At 30.7% G+C, this 25,106-nt stretch overlaps 1 protein-coding gene and 4 long non-coding RNA genes across 8 annotated transcripts; 2 read left to right on the top strand and 3 right to left on the bottom strand.

Annotated features, from left to right (window-relative positions):
* The first annotated feature begins 243 nt into the window (after positions 1 to 243).
* On the top strand, positions 244 to 1,822 carry LOC146920141 (uncharacterized). The gene is made up of 3 exons (XR_015011690.1): positions 244 to 328; positions 786 to 940; positions 1,685 to 1,822. It is a non-coding gene; the product is annotated as an uncharacterized LOC146920141 (long non-coding RNA).
* Positions 701 to 7,142, bottom strand: LOC146920140 (uncharacterized). 3 transcript variants are annotated; one of them, XR_015011688.1, is made up of 7 exons: positions 6,796 to 7,096; positions 6,366 to 6,464; positions 5,562 to 5,639; positions 3,160 to 4,300; positions 2,534 to 2,616; positions 2,049 to 2,129; positions 701 to 779 (listed from the first exon to the last, which is right to left on the bottom strand). It is a non-coding gene; the product is annotated as an uncharacterized LOC146920140 (long non-coding RNA). The 3 variants fall into 3 exon arrangements; XR_015011689.1 differs by having other exon boundaries at positions 6,366 to 6,389; XR_015011687.1 differs by lacking the exon at positions 6,366 to 6,464 and having other exon boundaries at positions 6,796 to 7,142.
* A 138-nt stretch (positions 7,143 to 7,280) lies between these two features.
* On the top strand, positions 7,281 to 8,772 carry LOC146920139 (uncharacterized). Its single transcript, XR_015011691.1, has 2 exons — positions 7,281 to 8,021; positions 8,108 to 8,772. It is a non-coding gene; the product is annotated as an uncharacterized LOC146920139 (long non-coding RNA).
* A 7,281-nt stretch (positions 8,773 to 16,053) lies between these two features.
* Positions 16,054 to 18,331, bottom strand: LOC146920138 (pathogenesis-related thaumatin-like protein 3.5). Its single transcript, XM_085713565.1, has 3 exons — positions 18,179 to 18,331; positions 17,251 to 17,962; positions 16,054 to 16,633 (listed from the first exon to the last, which is right to left on the bottom strand). Exons 1-3 carry the CDS (start codon positions 18,240 to 18,242, stop codon positions 16,489 to 16,491), a joined length of 921 nt encoding a protein of 306 aa, XP_085569691.1. The 5' UTR covers positions 18,243 to 18,331; the 3' UTR covers positions 16,054 to 16,488.
* A 5,204-nt stretch (positions 18,332 to 23,535) lies between these two features.
* LOC146920137 (uncharacterized) lies at positions 23,536 to 25,034 on the bottom strand. Of its 2 annotated transcripts, XR_015011686.1 has the most exons (4): positions 24,627 to 25,018; positions 24,471 to 24,524; positions 23,902 to 23,966; positions 23,536 to 23,690 (listed from the first exon to the last, which is right to left on the bottom strand). It is a non-coding gene; the product is annotated as an uncharacterized LOC146920137 (long non-coding RNA). The 2 variants fall into 2 exon arrangements; XR_015011685.1 differs by having other exon boundaries at positions 23,536 to 23,966; positions 24,627 to 25,034.
* Positions 25,035 to 25,106: the final 72 nt, after the last annotated feature.

The following is a 25,106-nucleotide window of genomic DNA, read 5'->3' as shown; positions in this document are numbered from 1 at the left end:
GGAAACTTTAACAACATTTACTTCATGGTCAATTTTAAAGCATGTTTATACATCGATGAGTGCTCAAATATCATTTCTCATTCAATTCAAACTAAAATTCTTGATGCATTCATAACTAATTATCATAGTTACCAGTCACTCTTTGCTTCTCTTGGTTCAAAGAAATTCCAATGATTTTGATTATCATTTAACTACATTTACTTATTGGTAATTTGAATGAATGAGCATGCTTTAATTGATGTTCAAGTAACATATCTTATTCAATCAAAACCCTTATATAAATGGAGCTATTTCAAGGCAACTGTTTCGCTGATGTGGCATTATCTGGGTAATTTAGAGTTAATTTTTTTTATTAAAGTTTTTAATAGGGAGTGGCCCGCTTAATAACTCATTATTGTTGCTAAGAATAGGAAAGTACACCTACTAATACCGGATTTGGCTTATATAGACTATGTGAACTGTATCTTTGATTGCATGTCAGAGGCGCCGCCCTCGTTATTGCCATTGTGGTTTAGCTACAGTTTTGGACTGATAACTGTCATTTTCTGTGAAAAAGTAACGATGTCTACAGGATACACACAAAAAATAATATGAACAATATCCCGACGCTCCACCCTATAATATATATATATATATATATATATATATATATATATATATATATATATATATATATATATAGTATTCCATTTCCTTCCCCTTTGTTTTCATTGTTTTGCCAGATCTCTTTTCCTGCATATTCAACATATTTCTTTGGAGTTCTCTTATGTTTTCTTTCCCTGCAGAATATTGTGATGAAATTGGGGGTTATTAGAAAAGCTATTACAAGAGAAAGTGATTGAAGACAAACAACAGATATGAAGGAATACAAGAAATTGATTACTGCTGCCAACCACACTACTTCAACCTCTTAATTCTTTTATTTTTCACATATGCAAAGGTATTCATCAAATTTATGCTATACATCATTTTATGGTTTTCATTTAATCATAAATGAAGCTGGATTATTTTTTTCACTAAATCATACAAAAAGAGTATTAAGATCTAAGACACAAATATAAACAACCAAAATTAAGACACATTCATTAAGTCATAAAGTATGTTAGAATCTAACTCAAATTATTTTAAATATTTGAAGCACACCTAGGATTATTTTTTATTATAACCAAAGAGAAATTGAATTTTTTTTTTTACTTCTTTTTATTATAAAAATAATATTCTTCTGGTCTACTGCAGAAAAAAAAAGTTAAATTTTTTTTTATAACTAATAGGTTTAACTTCTTTTCATCTGTATACAACAAAAAAGACATGAGAAATAAAGACAATGTGAATCTTCACTTCAAGAAACATGACGATTAAGAATGCGGAGATAAGAAAAAAAAAGATGAGTATCAGAAGTCTCGTGATTGTAAATCTTAAAAGTTAAACTCAATTTAAAAAAATTATCATGTAAAGTTGGATTTTTTATCTATATATCACTAAATCATACAAAAGTGATACTTCAACTCAAACTCGAGAAATCAAAACCCTTGTATAAATGGAGCTAAATGAAAAGAACTGTTTTGCTGATGTGAAGATAATGTTTGTTCATCAAAAAAGTTTTGAAGGCTCTAATTGTAATTCAATCCGTAAGTTGATACACTTTTAACACTAAAAAGTAATCTATAGTATTTTTTGTATTCAGCTGGGCTGATTTGTTATATTTAAGGGATGCTTGCATAATAATCAAGAATGACTAAAGATTTACATCACACCAAGAGTCCAAAAAAGGTACATGTAATTTAGAGTTAAAGGCTTCTTTGTTGAATTATCTTATGTAGAGTTAAAAATTAAATTCAGGTTTTGAAGTAAAAAAACATATGGGTTTCAAAACGATTAAGACTTTAGGTTTTTCTGTAAATATGATACTTTGAATTGCCAGAGCTTTTTCAAAGTGTCATATTTGTCATATTACTTTTACCGAAAAACCAAAATTTGTCATGATATTAGTAATCACATTAGGACTTTATGTTTTTCATTTAGAAATTCGGTAGAAAAGGAAAACTTACATGGTTTTCATCATGTCTAACTATTGACTCCTTGCAGAACTCTTGCTTCTAGCAGCTCCCCAAACTCAACCACATCCAATACTGTTAACAAACAAACAAACAAAGAAACAAGGAACAAAACATATTAAATATTAAAACAAAACAAAAATGAAATTAAACAAGCAAGATACAATAAAACAGTAAAAGGAGAAATTAATTAATTATTGAAGAAGTACATATCAAGCTTGATAAAGGATAGCTTATTCTATGACAATTGGCATAAGGGACAAGATTACTTTAATGTCCTAATTATAAATATTATTTAAAATTAGGAACCTTTTATTTTAGTGTTGTCCAGCTGATACAAAAATTGTCATTCCACTATGCTAATAACTTAATAAGCCTTTTGTCCCATCACATCTATTCGAAATGCTTGGGCTATAAATACAAAACCGTGTAAATTGATTAGCGAAGAAACATAATTAAAATGGAGAGAAAAAACGTACATTAGGTGAATCTAGGTGAGGGAAGTGGTTGTCTCTGTCTCTCATCACCCTCATGGTCAATGCACTGGAAATGTGCATATCAACTGCAAAAAACAAGACCAATCAGTTGAACGCATAAGAGACTAGAAAAAAAATATGTATGATGTATCCTAATTTTGAAGAAAAACTCTCAATTCACAAGTTTAAATTTAATTTGATTCTTTTCATGGAAGCATTCCTTTTAAGAGGCTAAACTACCATAAATTAATAGAACTTTTGCTTGAAAGATTCCCAGCAGATATTTCCAAACTGATAGAATTAATCATCATTAATTGCTTTCTAAATGTAAAGTTATTTGTTAATTTAAAAGTCAACAAAGGGAAATTTGTTTATTTGATATTGTTACTAAATTCAGGATGCTAACATTATATACTTGCTTTGTTTGAATGTATGAAATAATTATGATAGTGTTCAAATGTATGATTCAAGATGACTGTATCATGTGAAGATGATTTTTACTGAATCATACAAGTTAACTTTAACTCAAACCCAAGACATCAACGATCTATGATTTTTTTTAAATGATCACTATATCACCAAATCATAATTAAGTAATCAATTCCATAGTGAAGAAGTTCATAAATTACCATTTGAATCAGTTAGAAATAGAGCATCTACTCTGCAAATAGCCATTCGACGAAAAACTTCATAGACCGTTGATGTTTCAGGCACCATCAATGCCTTTGAAAGTCGCAATGATGTCAGGTTCATCTCCCCCCCAATCCAAAACCAAGAAGAAACAAAGTTATCAGTGCACGAAATAAAAATGTTAATAGAAAGTGCAGGAACATAAGACAATATGTTAGAGTGCAGTGTCATAGATTGTTATTTCTCTTTCAACATATGCAAGAATATTCAACCATTTAGACTTATTTACCACCAACAAAAGAAAATACATGATAAACAACACAAATTTACCTCATGTACAGCCAAGTCATAAAGTATGTTTGAATCTAACACAAATTATTTTAAATTTTTGTCATAGAGTATGTTCGAATCTAACACAAATTATTTTAAATTTTTGAAGCACATAGGATTATTTTTTATGCAATATGTCCAAGGTGTAAGTATAATTTAACAAAAAGGTTCTCATGTTATATTAAAGAATGTAGTTTATCTATTATTGAGCAGTGCTTGCTTGTTATATTCAAGTTGTTGATTTATATTCTAAACAGTGCTTGAAGCACCCACACCAGCAAGTTATATCCAAAAATGCAACTTTTCTACACATGCATTTAGAAAGAAAACTAACACATTTTATGAGCAGTGCTTGCATTCCATTCAAGAATCGTTGATTTACAACACACCAAAAGTCCAAGAAAGGTATTTAAAAGTATGTTCCTCATAATAATCAAATGCATCAGGTGTATGTTTAAAAGGTATTTCTTCTGTTATTTCGACTTATATTATTTAATGCAAACAAGTTTAAATTTACTTGTAATTGTTCTTACTTACAAATCAGGATCAAAAGTGGACAATACTTGTGTATTCATCTTAATGGAAAATGCGTACAAAACCACGTAAATTTCCTCAACAGCAAACAAGAAAAAAACTGAAAATGTGTTTGGGTAAGAGTTTATTCTACACACAATACAAACTAACACGGATGAAGGTTATCAGAAAGTTCATACCCACATGGAGGCAGATAGCAAGCTTTCATTTTTGAGTTCCATTTAAGGGTGACTTCTGTTTTCTAAGGAGATTTTATACATTGAGTCATTGACCTCCCTGCATCATAAGCAAGAATACAAGACATCAACAAGACATCATAAGCAAGACATCAACAATTATTCCATATAATAAAAATATAACCTATAATTAACTTGATTATTTTATTCAAGAGATTTATTAGAATAAAGCAAGTTTAATGGTTTTTAATTATTTTTGCAATTCAGTCAAAAATGTTTGCAGGAATACAGTTGAATAGTTTTGGGTGAAAGGAAATTTAAGTAGTTAATGATAGAGATACATTTTCTTTTTTGAAGAAAAAGATGGAGACACATAACACCTATAACAAAAATGTCTCAATGAACATATAATTACTACCATTTTCATTCATTATATAATAAATTATACTATACACAAAATTGCCCACAACAAACCCAGAAAGGAGTAGGACAGGAACCTATTTCTAGAGAACAAAAATGTCTCAATGAACATATAATTACTACCATTTTCATTCATTATATAATAAATTATACTATACACAAAATTGCCCACAACAAACCCAGAAAGGAGTAGGACAGGAACCTATTCTAGAGAACTAAGCAGCCACTAAAAGGTTTGATCTTTTACAGTTTTCTAACAGATTTTTTTTACCAGTGAATTTGAACAAAATTTCATTATAAAACACATCCCTTTCCCCGTTATTATATTAACTTTAACAAAATATCATCTTTAAAACCCTATTGGTTGAAGGAAAAATGTATATAGTTAATCACAAACATTGTTATAGAGTAATCAACATTTAGAAATTAAAGATATAGAAAACTCAATAAGGCATCAGAAGAAGAAAAAAAATCAATTTGGTGAATTAGAATAATATGTTAAATTTGAACGATGTTTCACAAGTCTTGTCAACACTTCAAATAATTATGATAGTGTTCATATATACGATTCAAGATGATTGGGATGGTTGGGACCAAAAACACAGAGAAAAAAAAGTTACCATTTTTAAGTTACCCTGCACTTTAACAAGTTTAGATCCAATCTAAAGAGTGTGCACAAAAGAAACTGTTTAGGAAAGCATTGCCCCCCCCCCCCCCCCCCCCTATTCGTGAGCAAATATGAAAGACACTTGCGTTTTCATCTTTAATGGTAATATGATTGGAGTGTAAAAGAAAAGTTGAATCTTTGAATTTTTCATGCAATATGTCTAACATGTGAATATAGTTCAACAAAAAATTTGACAGAATTGGTAGGCCTCTTTTTTGCATTATCCTATGCATTGAAAACGAGTAAATATGGTATGTTGGATGAGTATGATTACCTTGATTTTGTAAGTGGTAATCTCCAAAATAAGTAAATTCAGGATGAGATTTTTCTTTCTTTCTCTGTACTACTTGTCCTGAAAAGTAAAACGAATTGAAGTGGGAAAATATAAGACAATAACAAACCATACTCCCTCCGGTCACTATTATAAGCAAATTTTGACTTTTTAGGTTCATTCAATAAATGTTGTATGTGGTCTACAATGTAGACCACATACATCATTTATTGAATGAATCTAAAAAGTCAAAATTTGCTTATAATAGTGACCGGAGGGAGTACATTCAAAGAAGGTTATATCGGATGCTGCAACTGTAAGCCGTACATCTCAAAATTGTTATAAATTTTAATATCATGTAAAGATGAATTTTTATTTCACTGAACCATACAAGTTAAACTTTAACTTAAACCCAAGATATTAGCAAGCAAAGTTGTTTTATTTTCAAATAATTACTACATCATCAAATCATAATTAAATAATACTTATTCAAGAAGATCATAAATGTCTTAATTTGATTTAGACCTCTAATTTGGTTTATCAAGTGGTTCTACTAGAACTGAATAAAACATTTGAAAAAATATCGAAAACAAATTCCTCAAGATATACATATCATAAACAAATATTGGAGAGTTTCAATGCATAGATTTTGAAGAAAAAATAAGATTAATGGTCCGATAAGTTGAGATCCAAAATATAATCTTTGATTTTTTGGTGTTGTTGTTGCATGTGTGAGATCCTTGTGGGTGAGGATAAGTCACACGGTTTGTTACAAAGATTGTGTAAGTAGGTCAAAAGGGAACTTACATGATGAAGGTTGTAGATCTGCCGCTAAACTCCATGGTTTACAAAGATTGTGTAAGTAGGTCAAGAGGGAGAGAGAATAGGTTGTAAAAAAAAGAGAATCTAAAAAATGGTAAAATGAAGATAAATAGCAGAATAAATTGTTAAAAAAAAAAACTTAATTAAAAAAACGAAAATATATCTGTAAAAATACATGGATTTAAAAAATACAAAAAAAAAATGAACATAACTAACACTTCTTCAAAATTATCAAGAAACATAAATCTTTTTATTTACCAAATTCTTTTAGTAGGAACCGGCAAAAAAAATTATAACAGGAACCATCTCTACAAAATTACACTAATCCACAAAAACCATCTCTAAAATCTAAAACAGAAGGCAGTTGATAAATAAACATTCAAACCATACATTTAAGACGATATAATTACAGTACCGTGTCTATAGAATAACGAATTCAAACACTGACTTCGTTGTTGTGGCTGCATGTAACAGATCTGCTGCTAACTTCGTGGATGAGCATGAGGGTGACCGGAAACAAAGCTTTTGGTGGCGGAGATCGGACATCAAATTCGTGTCAAAGGCAAAGGACGAGATTGGGGTTTTGGTTTGAACATTGACGATGACTTTTTACAGTGTGGCACGACAAAGGAAGAGGGAGGTGGCTGCCGTTAGGGTTTTCGAGGGGAGAGAGATGAAAGTTTCTCATTGACTTACTGGGATGTGGATAGAAATGATCCGTAGAAAATTTGGGTTTTTTTCTTCTTCCTTTTTTACATTAAAGAATTAAGCTGTTTTTTCCCCCACCCTCTTCTCTTTTCACACCCCTTCGACTTTTGACTAAAATACCCTCAATTGTTTATATAATCCAAACAAAAAAATGGTTTGGATTATAATAGTTTATATAAATTATCAAAAAACATAAATCTTTTTATTTACTCAAATTATAATCATATTACTTAAAATAGGTTAAATTGATTCAGGTATATTCATAATTATTTTGACAAAGAAAAAAACTAGAGAGCCTCTGATACAATCCTCAGATTAAAGGGAACATATGTGAACCCAAAAAAAATGATCGGCTTCAGCCAAACTACAATTTTTGAGGAAACAATTCCTTATATATTACTCAAACACTTAAAATACAAAAATTTATAGGAAAAAAATCCTTCATAAATAAAAGGTATAACATTTTATGGATGAGAAATATAATAAAATAACATAGGACAAATTTGTATATACGGTAAGTATAAAAAAAATACACAGGATAAATATTTGTCATTGATAAATATAGTAAAAAATATGGGATAAATATTTAACAATATATATATATATATATATATATATATATATATATATATATATATATCAAGACAAGTATTTGTCGCTTATAGAATGAAATAATTATGTGTCAATAATAAGTTTGTACCAAAAAAAGGTATAAAAACGCACGGGACAAGTGTTTATCACCGATAATTCCATCATATTATTTAAAATTGTCTATATTGCTTGAAGTTTAATTTTAAATGTGTAAATTAACGTTAGGTTTGAGGTGAAGGTTAGAATTTAGATGATTGTGAGGAAGGTCTATTTATTTTGTTTGATCATGATGTTCGTTATCTTCTTGGAAAGACATTTGCTCGGCTAATTAAAGATTCCAAGGTTTTTTACTACACTATGGTTATCAGTTTTTTGTTCGGATCCTTTACTCTATTATGAAATGACCTATCGTCGTTTGTATACTTTAGGTAGACAGTTGCGTTGGTTATCCTCCTGAGCTCGAAGCATTGGTTGGTAGGTAAAAAAAATCCTTTTCAGGGTTGAACGAAAGGCTAACTACAACTCTTCCATTGATCCATTTTTTAATGTGATGAGAATATGCAAAGAGGTGGACATTATCAGGGCATTTTTAGATTTTGGAAAGAACTTTACTTCTACTAAGGTAGTTCCTTTTGGTAATTGAAGTTTACTTTATTTTTTTGGTTATTTTAATTTTATTTCATCCATTTCTTAAGCTTCTATGTATGTCATTAAGAATGATGTTTTTAACCTACCTGCTGACTTTGATAATAGTTTTAAATCTCCTGTTGATATACTTGGTAATGAGATTATTTGTTCGGGTGCCTCTATTCATGGAAAAAATTTGAGTAGTTTAAGTGAAAGGACAAGTAATTCTAAAAGAAACTTGTTGGATGTTTTTGAAGATCTTGATTATTCTAATGATGGAATTTCTTCCAAGTTGTTTAGATTGGAAGAAGAAAAAAAAAGAGGTATTGTTGTATTGGTTCTTTTGCTGTGTTGCGGGTATTGAGTTATTGTATTAAGGACAAATGTTGCTTTACTTATTAACTTATTTCCTTTAACAATTCAATATTATCTGTGTGACATTAGAGGTAAGTGCACCTATTTAGTATTTTCGACTCCGGATTTAGCCATTTTTGACTATGTGATCTGCATCTTTTCATCAAGTGGATCAGCGCCGTATTCCATGTATTTCTTATGTATTTTTCATAATTACGACTTTAGAGGGCATCTTTTTCATCTTAATAACTAATATGCATCTTTTTCATCTTTTGTCCAATCATTCAAACTTCAATTCTTCTAAATCTTATTTTCAATCTTCGTATAATTTCATCAAATGATATGCCTTTGTTTTATTAAAATGGACAAAATAGCCAAATGTTGTAGATAATAGCCAATCAAAATGGATAAAAAAAAACCTTCGAGGGTATATAAAACCCACAAATCCTAATCCAAAGTAACCAACCGTATACAATTAAGGTTGTCAATACAGGTTATCCGGCCCGTTTCGGGCTAGCCAAGCGGGTAACATGATTTTTAGGGTCGGGCTGAAAAGCCTTGTTTAAATATGTGCTGGAATAATAGAGCCTGAACTTGGCTCTATATGGGCTTCCGGGCTAATAGGCCAGCCCGCCTAACTTATTGTTATTCTTCAAACAATAAAAAGTTGGTTTATTCATTTCATTAAATTGTATAGAGTAATTTCAATGCAAAAACTATGAGTTTCTTATTTACATAAGATAGATTTTGTTCTTCATACAAGTTAAACCTCATTCTTTGTGCTTAAATTACGTAAGTGAAGTCGAATTTTTTCCGTGCGTTTTTCTTCGGTGCTGCTACTTTGCATTTATTGACCTTTAGAGGCGTTTGAAAAAGAAATGAACGGTACCTTCATCTTGTGGTAACAATTGAGCGTTGGATCCAAACATTGAAAAACAATTGAGAGCCATGAACAAAAAGAAGAAAATAGATATATGTTTGAAATTGATGCTTGAAATCAGAAAAAACATCTTAGTCTATGTTATCTATCATGTAAAGCTTGATTTTTTTCTTCGCCAAATCATACAAAAGTTAAAACTTAAGATCAAACTCAAGATATTATCATGGAGTGTTGGATATTTTTTAAAATAATCAATAAATCACAATATCATAATTAATTCAATGCAAAGGGAAACACGATATGATAGAACTGACCAACTGTGAGATCACTGCCAAAACAGACTCCAACATCTTCATGGTATGATACTTACGGTGGCATTGAACATAATCATAACCAAACATATATTACGACACCGTAGGTAGATTAAAATCGAGAAATCGTACAAACAACTGGGGTATGTAAAACCTAACCCATATAAACAAAAGAAAAAAATAGCCAAAATGGATATAAAAAAAACAACAACCTTCGAGAGTATACAAAATCCACAAATCATGATCTAAATAAACCAACCACACACAACTAAAGTTGTCAGAACAGGTTATTCGTCCCGTTTCGGGCTAGCCAAGTGGGTAACATGCTTTTTAGCGCTGGGCTAAAAAGCCCTATTTAAATATGTGCTGGAATAATCGAGCCTGAACCCGGCTCTATATGGGTTCTCTGGCTAACAGGCCAGCCCGCCTAACTTATTGTTATTCTTTAAACAATAAAAAGTTGGTTTATTCATTTCATTAAATTGTATAGAGTAATTTCAATGCAAAAACTATGAGTTTCTTATTTACATAGGATACGTTTTGTTCTTCATACATGTTAAACCTCATTCTTTGTGCTTAAATTACGTAAGTGAAGTCGAATTTTTTCCGTGCGTTTTTCTTCAGTGCTGCTACTTTGCATCTATTGACCTTTAGAGGCATTTGAAAAAGAAATGAAGGGTACCTTCATCTTGTGGTAACAATTGAGCGTTGAATCCAAACATTGAAAAACAATTGAAAGCCATGAACAAAAAGAAGAAAATAGACACATGTTTGAAATTGATGCTTGAAATCAGAAAAAACATCTTAGTCTATGTTATCTATCATGTAAAGCTTGATTACTTTTTTGCCAAATCATACAAAAGTTAAAACATAAGATCAAACTCAAGATATTATCATGGAATGTTGGATATTTTTTAAAATAATCACTAAATCACAATATCATAATTAATTCAATGCAAAAGGAAACACAATATGATAGTACTGACCAATTGTGAGATCACTGGCAAAACAGACTCCAACATCTTCATGGTATGATACTTGCGGTGGCATTGAACATAATCATAACCAAACATATGTTAAATATACGTCACCTTAAGTAGATTAAAATCGATAAATAGTACAAACAACTGGGGTATGTAAAACCTAACCCATATAGACAAAAGAAAAAATAGCCAAAATGGATAAAAAAAAAAAACCTTCGAGAGTGTACAAAATCCACAAATCATAATCCAATGCAACCAACCACACACAACTAGAGCTCTCAAAATGGGGCATGTAAAAATATTTGTTATGAATGTGGATATCTTGAAGACACGGTGTAATCTCATATTAATTGCATCCTATTCATATTTAACATGTGGATATCTTGCATGATGTGTGAAATTAGTGTACCACTTTTAAATAATTGTCATTCACGAATCAATTAATTAAAATATAATTGTGTAATATATTTTGTGGAATGTCATATGAATGTAAAAAATATTGTTTGATGGAAGGACATGCCTTTGTAGATCTTCCGATGACAATTGGGTATTTTTTATATGATATGATATTTTCCTATGTATTTGAGATAGTTATGCCCTTTAGATTGCCAATGTAATCTCTCATAGTTTGCATCATATTCCTACTTAGCATTAGAATGTACTCCCTCCGGTCCTTAATATAAGAGAAGATTCCTTTTTTAGATTCATTGAATAAATGATGTATTTAGTCTACATTGTAGTCCAGATACATTAATTATTCAATGAACCTAAAAAAAGATTCTTCTCTTATATTTAGGACCGGAGGGAGTATTTATCTTCGAGGACGTGCAAAATTAGTGTACCACTTATGCAAAGGATATTATTTGATCAAATGATATGCTTTTGTCCAATCATCCAACTTTTATTTTGGTCAACCAATCACCCAAACTTTAATGCATCTAAATCTTATTTTCATTCTTCATATTATTTGAAGTGATGAATAATTTCGTTAAATTAATAAAAATAAATATTACATAAATATATTTGATTTTGGCAATGTTTCGTATAATTCAATCAAACGTAGTTTTAGCCGTGCATCGCGTGGGTAACGACTAAAACTACGTTCGTATAATTCCACGAATTCTTTGGTTTCTTTTTTTGTCATTTGTTTTTTAGGCAGCTAAGGTTTTTGGTTGGATCGTGTCATTGGTTTTTGTAACACCCCGTTTTCCCGACATAAAAATTTCTTAATAAAAATCAGAGTAATTCAACGTAAACGGAATGTCACATTCTTTTCTTAAAATCGTAAACGGAATAATAAATATTAATCCTTCAAAAATCCAACAACGTAATATTTAAAATCTTCGCAGCGGAATAGTTTCAACATCTTAAATAATATTTGGCACAAGGGCCTCAACAGAAAATCTCATAAAATCTTAGTTCAACAATAATTCTTGAAAACTTCAAAAATAATACGTAAGGAATAGAAAGCAACAACTAAATTCCCATCCCGTTACGTATCAGAGCACCTAAGACACGCACTTGTGAGGAGTCCACTCACGACCGCAACTAATTAAAAATATTACTACTCACTCAACTTAGTAAAATATCTAATTATTACCGGACCGAATTCTAATAATCCCAACCAAACATACACACAGACAATTAATCACATATAACACATAACATTTATTCAAATGAATTATATAAAAGACACTAAACTCGATAAAATAAATAATTAATAAAATAGGGCGTTACAGTTTTTTCCTTCCTTTTACTGTTAGCTCGCGCCTGTTTGTATTTGTACCTGCTTGTGCACTTATTCCTTTGTAAGGCTTTTGCCTAATACTGTTGTATTGTACCTTGGTGTCATTTCACACCTTGTAATGTTATGAGTTAGTGCATCTATTCAGTATTTTTAATTTTGGATCTGTCATTTTAGATTATGTGATCCGCATCTGCTCATTAGGTGGATCAACGCTGTGTTCCATGTAATTCTTATGAATTTTTCGTAACTAAGACTTTAGAGGTCGTCTTTTTTAAATCTTGATTTCTATTTGTTATATAATTTCATCACGTGATATGTCTCTGTTTTATTTCTGAAACCTTGATGCATCATAATCTTTTTCTTATTCCTGTATTAATAAATTAAAATATTACATAATTTTTTTTATTTTGGCGTTGGTTCGTGTAATCCAATCAATAGGGACAAAAGCCGTGCAACGCACGGGTAACGATATCCTAGTTCTTTCATATTTCCAATACATTGGTAAACGGTAACGACTCAACAATTATTGATCACATATTGCTTCTCATAGTCTCGATAATGTGCAACCCTAATTTATATGAAAACTTTAATTGTATTTACTTTGTGATCATTCCCAAAGCATGCCCATGTACATCCTCCCGTCACTATTATAAGTCAAAGTCTACATTTTAGATTCATACAATCAATGATGTATATAATTTTTATTATATACCACATACATCATTCAATAAATGAATATAAAATATCGATTTTCACTTATAATAGTGATCGGAGGATGTACTACCTCCGTCCCTAATTATAGGACCCTTTTGAAAAAATAACGCATATTAAGAAAATTGATAAGTGTAATAAATTTGTTAGTAATTAGTATTGTTTTTACATTTTTATCCTTTAAGAGAGAGAGTTAGTTTGTGTTTTCAACGTAATATTTAATGTTGATTTAAGAAAAAGATATAAATAAATAGGGGTATGTTGGTAAAGAATTAATTAATGTACTTGGAAATACCAAAAGGGTCCTATAAAAAGAGACAAAAAAAATTCTCAAAAGGGTCCTATAATTAAGGACGGAGGTAGTATTAACTAATGCTAAGTACTCCCTCTAGTCCTAAATATAAGCAAATTTAACTTTTTAGGTTCATTCAATTAATGATGTATGTGGTCCATATTATGGACCACATACATTATTAATTGAATGAACCTAAAAAGTCAAATTTGCTTATATTTAGGACCGGAGGGAGTAGTATTCATCATTCAATTCTTCCACTTTTCCAATGTATTGGTAATTGTCCATCACAGGTAAGGATTAATCATTATTTAGTCTGAATAGTATGTAGACAAACATTAATCATTATGCATTATCTCATCAATTTACCCCATCCATTTTAAAATGAATGTCATTTTAACCAATTGCTCACAAATTAAGAAATGAAATAAAGTAGTCAAATGACATAGCAATTTTACTAAAATAGCCTTACTATTTTTTAATTATTTAATAGATAATAATGGAAGCATTCAATGGAAGATGTATCTTTTTTTTTTTTCACAGTTTTCAAGGTAACAAGGCAAAAGAAATTGACGGCAAACACATGTTTCTAACTTCTTAATTTAGTTATTTTAAGGGGCGAAAATGGAAAAAAAATCAATTTTTCATTGAAAGTTGAAAAGACATTCATTTTAAAACAATTTTTGTTTGCAAAAACGACACTCATTTTAAAACAGAGGAAGTATATATTAAGTTATTCATCATCTCCATTTATTAATTTCTCCATTTCATTTATTTTGAGAGAGAAATACACACAAAAAATAAAAAATAATTAACTATGGTGGAAACCGCATAGTAGTAGAACCCACAACTTTTTTTTTTTTATATCTTTTTAAATGACATTTTTCATTTATTTTTATAAATGGAGAGGATCCTTACTCATTTTACATGAGTGACGCAGAGATAAATAAATAGTTAATTTAAAATTGCATGTCATAAGGTTTTAGCAGTAAAAAATTAACTTAGAAACTATTTTAACATACACTCATAATTTTTGAAATGTATTTGTCATTTTTCAGAACTTAGATGCTAGTTTTTACCAATACTCATAATTTCAAGAATCAATTTATATATTTCATCCTAATACTCCCTCCGTCCCGGAATATCTGACTCATTTACTAAAAAAAAGTGTCTCAAAATAACTGAGTCATTTCAATTTTCAATACAACTTTCATCATTCCCAATACAATATAACTCTAATTAATACTACTTTCATCATTCCCAATTCAATATATTCCACTTTCCCCTTTATTTATACATTTTTCTTAATCTGTGTGAAAAACCAAACTGGCTCAGATATTCCGAGACGGAGGGAGTAATAAAATCAAATAAGTTGATGTGGCATATGACCCGTACATCAAATCAATTATCAAGAGACAAAGAAGATCATGAAGATATCAATGTTTATAGCTATGCGTTATTTTTATCTATTATGTAATTGGAAAGCAGTGGGATCTTATGCATTCATAAATCATTTTGAATGGAAATTTTAAAAAAAAAATTACACAATAACTTTATATTTTCTTAAGGTAATTTTTTTAAGGGTTAATTATGTTTCTAGTCCCTATAAAATAGCGACCTTGTAAGTTTAGTCCTTACTTAATTTTAATAGCATTTTTAGTCCCTAATTTTGTTTTTCTGCACTGAGTATTAGTCCCTACTCAATTCAAATTTGTTTAATTTATGTTTAAACTCTTAAATTTTTGAACAATTTTTTGCAGACATGTTTAGAACATTACTAAAAGTTCCTCCGCAAAAAATTATCGTAAAATTTGATTTCTACATCAAGATTTTATTACTTTTTATCTTTAACTTTTGTCGTTTTAAAAAATTCATATTTAATTCATTTCATGTCAGAAAATTCTAAATTTTAGTAAACGAACCTTTCATAGTGTTCTAATCTTGTCTCAAAAAAATCGTTCAAAAATTTAACAGTTTAAGGATAATTAATCAAACTTTGTTTTAGCAGGGACTAAAATTATAAGTAAATTTTTTTTATAGGGACTAAAAATGCTATTAAAATTAAGTAAGGACTAAACTTACAAGGTCGCTATTTTATAGGAACTAGAAACATAATTAACCCTTTTTTTAAAAATAATCCGTGTATTATAACACGAGTGTTGTAATTTGACAAAGAAATGTTGCAACTTTCTTATTCCCTTGTAGTAGGTCCTATTGGAACTTGTGGTGATTAAAATGAGAAAAGTACAATTCAACTAAATGACAAGTAATCGAAACAAACGATAAACAAATCAAATAATTGAAAAAAATAATTTAATATTTCAGAGATACACAAGTTGATTGTTATTTTTACTTATAGATGATGAAAGTGATATTTCAATTCTCAGAACCAATAAAAAAAAGGGAGTGAAACGCACACGCATCTAGTTGGTTTCATTAGGAAGCAGTTGCAAGAAAATAACATGCATATCGAATCAAAATTGTACTCCTCCTTTATTTTAATAAAATCATGTTTATAATTACAATTGGAGAGCAAATTGATATATTTTATGAATTTCCTAAATTGCCTTAATTTGTCACTTCAGGTAGAGGACAACATATGAATGGTGTGAGACTTGTGAGCTGATGTAATTATGCTACCTGCCTAATTCTGTTCCTACTTGAACTTCCTATAATATAACTAACTAATTAATTTTGCTAATTAAATTAAAAAAACTAATAAATTAATTTTTGGTTGTTCAAGTTGAGAAGTTGCAATCTCTGATACTTCATAAGATATTCTGATTGTACAGTCAAATACCAAGTTGCTAGTAACCAAATTCTGCAGGATTCAAGTTGATTAAGCTGATAGCCCACCAAATTTGCCACCAGCCATGTTATGTGACATTAGAGCAACTAGTTTAGTTACCACAACCGTTCAACCACTAAAGCCATCAAAACAAAGGCAATAACAACCGTTACAACGTTGTTTACTCTCTGATCCACATGTCGAACACCAGACACATCCGTAGCCGGCAAAGGATATTTTCCATTCCCAGATTTGATTGAACTGCATTCACATTCAAACAAGAGTTTTCAAAATGTTGCACTCAAACTTCAACACAAAACAAAACCAGCTAGTAGCTAGCTACACAAAAACTAACTCATACACGGAATGTTTTATTGATGGTACATCTGGCATGGCATAGTTCATAACAAAAAAAAATCTGGCATGGACGGTGCATATATAAATAAATAAATAAATAAAAACAAAGAAAAAATGCAACGTGACAACCATATCTAAGGTGATACCACACCATAACAGCAACGGTTCCCCTCCTTGACATTCAACTTTCTCTATCTTAATAATTAAATTAAAAAAAGGTGATATGAAAATTCAATAGCAATATTCCTATCTCAAAACACGTTTTAACAACTAAGAATAGCAATTCCAATCATTAGTTGATTAACAAATTATTTTGTTTACTCTAAAATATTTAGCGACAAAATTCATTCACACTAAAATCAAATGTTCGAATCTCGTATTCTAACATATCAAATATCTTTGCATCTTTTACTAAAAAAATTCTGGTCTTTTTGACAACCAATTACATTCATTTTGAAAAGAAAAGAAAATTGTGATAAGTTATTGAAGAAAAGGTAAACAGTAAAAAAAGTGAAAATTACCTTGTGGAGGGTGTGGGGCAAAAAGTGATGGTATAATCAGCAGAAGCACAAGTGAAAGTGCTAGTTCCATCATCATAAGCATAACTATAAGCGCGTGGACACGCACTCTTAAAAAACTGCGAGTAGGAACTTGGTTTACACGTATCAGGCGAACCATAAGCGCCACTGCAGCAATATTGCGGATCCCCAAACGCTTCACACGCGCTTTTACACGCCACGCTCTCTTCACCTCCGCCGCTATTACTACTACTACTCATCACTTTCAACTCCGTCGGACACGCCGCGTTCAAGTCGACGGAGCAACCCGTTGCCGTGCAGTTTCCGCCGCCGGTTTCACCGTGTGGTTCGATCAATATCGGGAGATTGTAACCGTCGACGAGACTAACGTCGAAGAAATCAAGTCCTCCGGAACCGTTGAGGGTGAATTCTGCTAATGTTGCCGGTGGTATAGCGTTTCTTCCGGCACATTCGATGGTGGAGGAATCACAGTCGCCGGTGATGCATGAGAATTTTCCGGTGGGGTCTTGTGAGCAGTGTGTTCTTCCCCATAGACGGCCGGACCAGGAAGGTGGTACGGCGAGAGCATTGGACTCGCCTGATTGGAGAACAAAGCCGGTGGTGGAAAATGGTTCTGTTCCGGCGCCGGATAAAATTCCCGGCCAAACTGTGTAACCGCAATTGTTCACAATTGTGAATGTTGATGAATATGAACCTGTAATAATTAACATGTTAAAAACAACATAAGAAGAAAGCAACTTAAGACACAAACTTTTATGTGAACATTAAAAACAACAAAAAAAACTAAACTGCATGTCTGGCATCATTGTTAGATTTGCCATAATCACGCTAGATCATGCATGATTCTGACAAATTCATCGGGAATTCAAACATGCACTACGAAAATCGAATAACTTGGCGTGAGTGTTACCTATTAGGAGTTGGTAGAGAATAAGGGCAACCAAAGTGGTGGCAAATTGGGTAGAAGAAGCCATAATTGGAAAAATTGGTAATGAGAAAATTGAGAAGAGTGTGAAATTTGATGAAGGGTGAATTGATTTCCCTTATAAGAGGGTATTTGATTGAAAATTTAGTGAGATGAAGGAAGTGAATATATAGAGATTTCAAGCGGGACCATGTGGGTTTGTGGGGTCAAGGTCCATATAGCCCATAAGGAAGGCAGAGGTTTACGTGTCATGGGACCACATATGCAGTGCACATGCAAACATAAACCGCAATGTGAAAGGTCGGTTGATTGTCTGGTTTTTTATGTTATGATTATGTATACATACGCTATATGGATCGAAGGTCGAAAATATCAAGGTTTAATTATTAGGTATATCTTTTGTTCCTTAAAAAAAAGGTATATGTTTTGTCAAAACAAATTATTAAGTAGATCGTTGAACTATTGTAAAAACAAAAGTATATTTTGAACTATATTTGAGAGTTTTAAATATGTTCTAAATCATGGTGTAAAAGTAAAGATTCTAAATTATTTCCAAATTTAGGACCAAATTATAAATATTTTTAGGTTAAAGACTTACTTAAAAATTCTCAAATTGTTGAGGAATCAAAAGAGTAACGATATTGTGTTGGCACGACATATTACAAGCACGAAAAAGATACGACATATTACAACCCTTGGATGTAAATTATACACAACGCTGCTTTTATTCTCTCTTCCATGTAGGGAGTGCCTTTCACTTATTTAACAAGTTGTGTGTTTGTCGTCGGTTAAAGTGTCGTGTTTAATAGCACTGCTTAAATAGTAATAATATCGGATAGATAAGACTCTTGATAAGAGTTTATAAAGAGGAGACGATCCTCACATTGTAAGTCGGTTTTGTAAGGATGAATTAGACATCGATATTCAACATGGTATCAGAGCTTGTCGAATTCAAGGGTCGCCTACCCATTCACGCATCAAGCACAAAGAGTGTTGTGCGTGAGGGAGTGTATTGAAAAAAATCACCTTGCAAACCGATTTTCTAATGATGGGTTAGACCCAAATTAAAGACAATGAAGCATTTTTGGGAGGAATCAACTCTAGTGCTGACAAGACCTGGGGTTTATAGAAGGAAGCTTGAATTAGACTTAAGAAAAAAAGGACGGCTACGAGTATACATAAAAGGAATATTTTAGGGAAAAAATAATGAGGAATAAAGTTGTGCATCTAAAGGAATTAGCATTTTCTTTTTTTTAAGTAACATTGAGGTCAAGGTGAGGTCTTTTTAAGAGTGAGGGGGTCAAATATGAGGCTATTAATTCCATGTGATTGTTGTCCCTTACTGTACTGTTGCTTCAGGGTGCCATCCACTATATGATCACGTGCCTCTCATGGTCACATGTTTATGCCTTCAATTTTGATTAATTATTATGCAAGATAAAACAACTTTCAATGATCGATTCTTTTTTTAACCTATTAAAATAGTTAGATCGATACTTTGTTAATTGTGATGCAGTATTTTATTGGCTAGAATAGAAAGTTTGTTTCTTTTTTCAGAAATAGGACAGATCCTGTTTTTTTAATTTAAATCTGCACCCTTTAATTTACAGATAAATATTTTTTTGTTGAGGGAATTTACAGATAATTAATATTTAAAAGCGCATAAACAGATTTGAAGTATTAGAATGGTTGATCCAATCTATGATGTAAGAAACATTGTAGGGTAAGTATGTTGTTTGATATCATGGTGGATTTGGTAAAATTATAGTGCAGTGTGATTTTGTAAATTATGTTTGGTTGCTCATTGTGATACTGCCCAAATATTACACTGAAATCAAATATGCACAAAGTAATATTTATATACTATTAATCTTTTTTCAAAATACTTTTTTTTATTTAAGAAAAATGCATTTGAAAGTTCGGATTCATGAGCAAAACATTTCCTCAAGTGCAAACCTATTGGAGCAAAGTGGTTTCACAAAATATCTCACTCATATGTGTAAAACTTCTTTTCTAAACGAAATCTATCTTTCGTGCGTAATTGTTTGGATTAATTCCTTGAAGCAAACATTATGAGAGTTGATATCTTCCAATAAATATTTTTCCACGCACACTAGACAAAGAACGAATTTGTCTAAGTAATTTTCATTCTTGCAGCATAACATTAGACCGTTCAACAACAACCATAAACTGAGCACCAACCAAGTTATTCCAAATTTTATTGTTTATGTGTTTCAAAATACTCTAGAAAACATAACCAAATAAAGCAGCCTCTTCATTCTTTAATTGCTGTAAAATTTGAAAAATAATATTTGAAGCGTCTTGGATTTGGTTCACCACATCACTCACAGTTTGAGAAAGCCTGAATGATCTCCACACATCACAACTACTTGGGCGCTTGAAGAAAATATGTAAGCTATCCTCATCATTATTATTGCACAAGACACAAATACAAGGACAATTCACAATCACACCTTTCTCCCTTAACATCATATGCGTAGGGAAACACTTTTTGCAAACTAATCAAATAAAAAATCATTGTTGCTATCAACGTATGTCGATATAGATAATCCACCATATCCTCTCAAAAAAAAAAAAAAGATAATCCACCATATTATTTATGCGCACCAAGCTAGCTAGTAGGGAAGAGATGCAATGAAAAACATAAGTGTAATAAATTCTAAAAACATACATGAATGGAATGAATTAGGCATGCATAGTAGAAATTGAGAGTACTAGTAGTATTATTTGAACATCTATTTGCTTGACATCGAAATAGACAACCAAGTTTTTATAAAAAAAAGTATGTATTGGTATAAAAATCAAAGTACTAAAGAGAGAAAGTGAAAATACAATGTAAGTATGAGAGAGAAACGTGTTATAAAATAATTGTATAAATATCATTTCTCGATTAATAATGCAATCCCTCTTCAGACCCAATAAAAAATTAAGTTGATTAATTAAATTATAAATGAAGCATTCCCAAGCTACAAGAAACCAAGTTGGTTGTATTTGCACCGACCGACAAGAATTTACTCAAGTAGCTACTTCACAATTCAAATGTCTAGTGAATGAATGAAAGGTCAAACACCTGAACAAAACAACCATTACACGACTCTTGCAAAGTATACTCTCTATGTTCCTATGTACTACATAGATTGTTTTTCCAAATAAAAAATTGTTTTGATTAATAAGCAAATTTTAAACATATACTCTGGTCTTTTAATAATTATAAAATAATTGATAGAGAGGAGTGTAATTGATATAGAAACATTGTATATAAAATCATATCGAAAGATATGAACCTCTTAAATGTATCTCAATTATCTTGAAGGATTAATTTAGTACTATGATGTTAAGAGAGTGAATCAAATCATTGACCTCCTTATCATCTATTCATTGATCTTGTTCTATGCAGCTGAGTGCGGATATATACATTAGTTTATTCAAATTGATTAATGTAACTTTAAAAAATAGATTAATAGAATTATCTTTTCCTTAAAAAAGCTGCAAAATGAAAAGGAAAAAAAAAAGAAGGAAAAGTGGTAGCATCACTCATAGTCGAGATATTCGACCATTTGCCACATCTAAAACCTAAGGTATCAGACAAACTTGCAGTACCAAGGGCCAATCTTATGTTTTGGATAACAAAACAGTATCATGTTCAATTATTTTGACAACTTGAGTGAATTCATGCTCACAGATACCACACAAGTCAAAAGTTGTTCATCTAGTAAGTTACATGTATCATATTCACTAGTTTTTCCACCCGTGCAACGCACGGGCTAGAAGAGATTTATTGTGGCTTAAATCAAATACTTATAGCCTCCTATGTTTTTTGAGGAATTTGAAACTGTAGACTTAATTAAATAGAAACTTAATTGAAACACATGTAACTCGATGTTTTAAAAGAATATGAAACTTTGGACATTTAATAAAAATTTAAATCTTATAGCCTCCCGTGATGCATAAATTGATAAGTAAAAAGTGGCAAAATATTTAGTTAGTTAACCGTATACAATAACGTAAGATATGACGGTAGACTCATGTTAGTAAAGGAATTAGAAAATTGTAGAAGTGAAAAATTAATTAACTAATAGAGACCATCTCTTATTCATATATTATTTATCATTGATGAAAGAAAGCCATATAATTTCCCTAACTTCCAGTTTCCTCCCTCAGTCATCTAAAACCAAATTGCATGATTTTAAAGGAGTACTCAGCCTATGTTGTATGTAATGATGGATAAAAACAAATAGAATTTCTCATGCTACTAAAGACTCGTGGCTAATTGGAAATAGTCAAGAGAGGAACCTTGATAATGCAACAAACATAGAAACATTTTTAAAGTTTTGTAGTGATTTTTCTCATCTTTTCAATTCTTCCTTTTATTTTCTTTTGTTTTAACTTTCGTTCATCTTCTGGATTTGAAACATGCTTGTGTACAATAGGTCCATATAACATTCATAAATGGTCTAAAATAATTAAGTACATAATAATGATAATTTACCTAAAAGAAGAGGAACGAAAGTAACATCTTCCAAATTTTATAGTCCTTATTGATACATAGAGACATTGATTACATGTTGACTATAAATACATTGCATATGTAAATCTAAACTTAAATAACAACATATTCTCGAGCAATGGTGCACTTTGAACTTGGTCCTCCATAGATAAACTCCCTCCATGCACATAACTCCACGGGTACATTAATTAATTAATATACAAAGTCTTCCTAGAATATCTTATTCTTGTTAAACACTTCAAAACAAAAGATCTTTAACTCTCAGGAAAATAACATACTTAAAGAAAAACAATAAGAACGATCATTTGCAATTCTTTTTAAGCTTTGGTTTAAAATAAAGACGTTATTTCATATGTAATGAGAGATGTTTTCTGCAAATCAGTATAAAAGATGTCAGACATTTCAATTTTGAAAAATATACTATAAGTATGAGAGAAGATTATAAAATTCTTACTTTATAAAATTTGTCCCTTATTTTTTTTTGTTTTTTTTTCCTTCAAAAAAAAATTCAGTTTTTTCCCGAATTTTTTTTACGATTTTTTCCCGAAAATTTTTCAGTTTTAATTTTAACAGTTTTTTTCCGAATTTTTTTTTTTACTTTTAATTATTTTTTCAGATTTTTTTAATTTAAAAAAGAATTTTCAAAATTTTGAAGGAAAAAAAAAATTTAGCCCAGGGGTATTTTGGTCAATTCCCATGCCATTTTGTTAATTTTGATGACGTGGCAGTCATTAACTGGGTCAAGGGACGAATTTTTAACTGATTAAACTTTGCAGGGGCAAAAAAAAAAAGATTAGCGATTGCAGGGACGAAATTTTAAGCGAGCCCTATTTGCAGGGACGAATCACATATTAAACCCTAAAATCAATCAAAGTAAAGAAAGAAATCTAAGACCACAATTGCATGTTCAAACCTTTGTGGCCAAAAAGCTATCTCATCACATGGTTCATATTGAAATATATATACTTGCTGCAAAGAAATAACATAATGATTAAATGGAAATGCTAACCACATGATTATTGGATCAAAATCATGAACATAACTTCATTGACCCTCTTAATGAGCAATGTAACTACCTTATAAAAGTGCAACTTTTAAGAATGGATAATCAAATTCAAACTCATAATGAAAGAGAGACATAAAAAGTAATATCAAATGCATGAATCATCTCATAGCTTACCTGATTTGGACAAAAGCAGTTTCAATGATCATCAAAACCTTTAAACAGTTGCCGCTATTAAGCACCTGAACATAAACAACAACTTTTAAGAATGGATAATCAAATTCAAACTCAAACATTGATATTCAAAATTAACTCAAAACTCACTAATCAATATGAGATCTTCATGATTTGCCCACCTTTTCATGCAAAAAAAAAAAACAAAAATTGTTCTGTATCAATATCAAAAGTCAAAACTAAGAATATCATCCACTTTCTATCTGAGACATTTTATCAAACACTTTGTAGTGCTCAATTTCACAGCAAAAAAATCAAATACAAAACCAAGTCAAAATAAGACAAATTCAATAAAATCTAAATACTCTTGCTGATGTAAAGTTGTAAACACAAAAATAAAATCAATACTTTCAAATACAACAATTTTTGTTAATCTAAACATAAAAAATAAGACAAATTCAAGACCCATTCCACAACTAATGAAAAACGTCAAAATAAATTGTCAAAATGAATCTTGCTTGAACAAATTCTAAAATATACAAAACCATAAGAGTAAGAGAGAAGGGGCTTACGTGGTGGAAGACCTTCACTTGGACTGCTTCATTTTTTTTTTCATTTGAATCGTTCTGCAAAACAAACCAGAGAGTAGGAGAAAGGTTATACAGTTTGAACATGAACATGAACATGGACCAGATATCTAAAAACAAAAATGGAATTGAAGTTCTTACCTCCGCTTGCATCGTTCACTATTTCGAAAAATCGAATATGAATATGTACCGGTTCCGATTGATTTGTAATTCAGAATGGCATTTGGCTTGTGATTGGAAACAGTTGAAATCAATGGGGATATTGATTTCTGACTTGAGAATGAAAAATGATGAAAGGGAAGATGAGAAGATGAAAAAGAGAGAATGAGGGATTGAATTCGTAGAGAGAGATGAAGAAAGAGATAGTGATAAATTGGATGTGTTTGAATTTGAATAATGGGAAAGAAAGAGATGAGAGAGTAAGGAGGGATATTGGAAAGATTCAAATTTCAAATTTCAAATTGAAGAAGAATGAAAAGGGGGGAGGGATTCTGTCTAGTTGCAGAAGTGTGTTTGAAGAAGAGGGAGTACGTTTTCTGTGTTCAGAGTGAGATAGGGACTCTTTTTACCATTTTTCTTCTAAATCCATTTAATGCTTCCGGAAAAAAGCTGGTAACGGTT

The sequence above is a fragment of the Medicago sativa genome, chromosome 5, assembly GCF_051527215.1.
Source record: "Medicago sativa cultivar Bolivia chromosome 5, Bolivia_mono, whole genome shotgun sequence".
Taxonomy (NCBI): domain Eukaryota; kingdom Viridiplantae; phylum Streptophyta; class Magnoliopsida; order Fabales; family Fabaceae; genus Medicago; species Medicago sativa.
The sequence above is the reverse complement of the archived record's forward strand: the minus strand, read 5'-3'. Positions and strand labels throughout refer to the sequence as shown.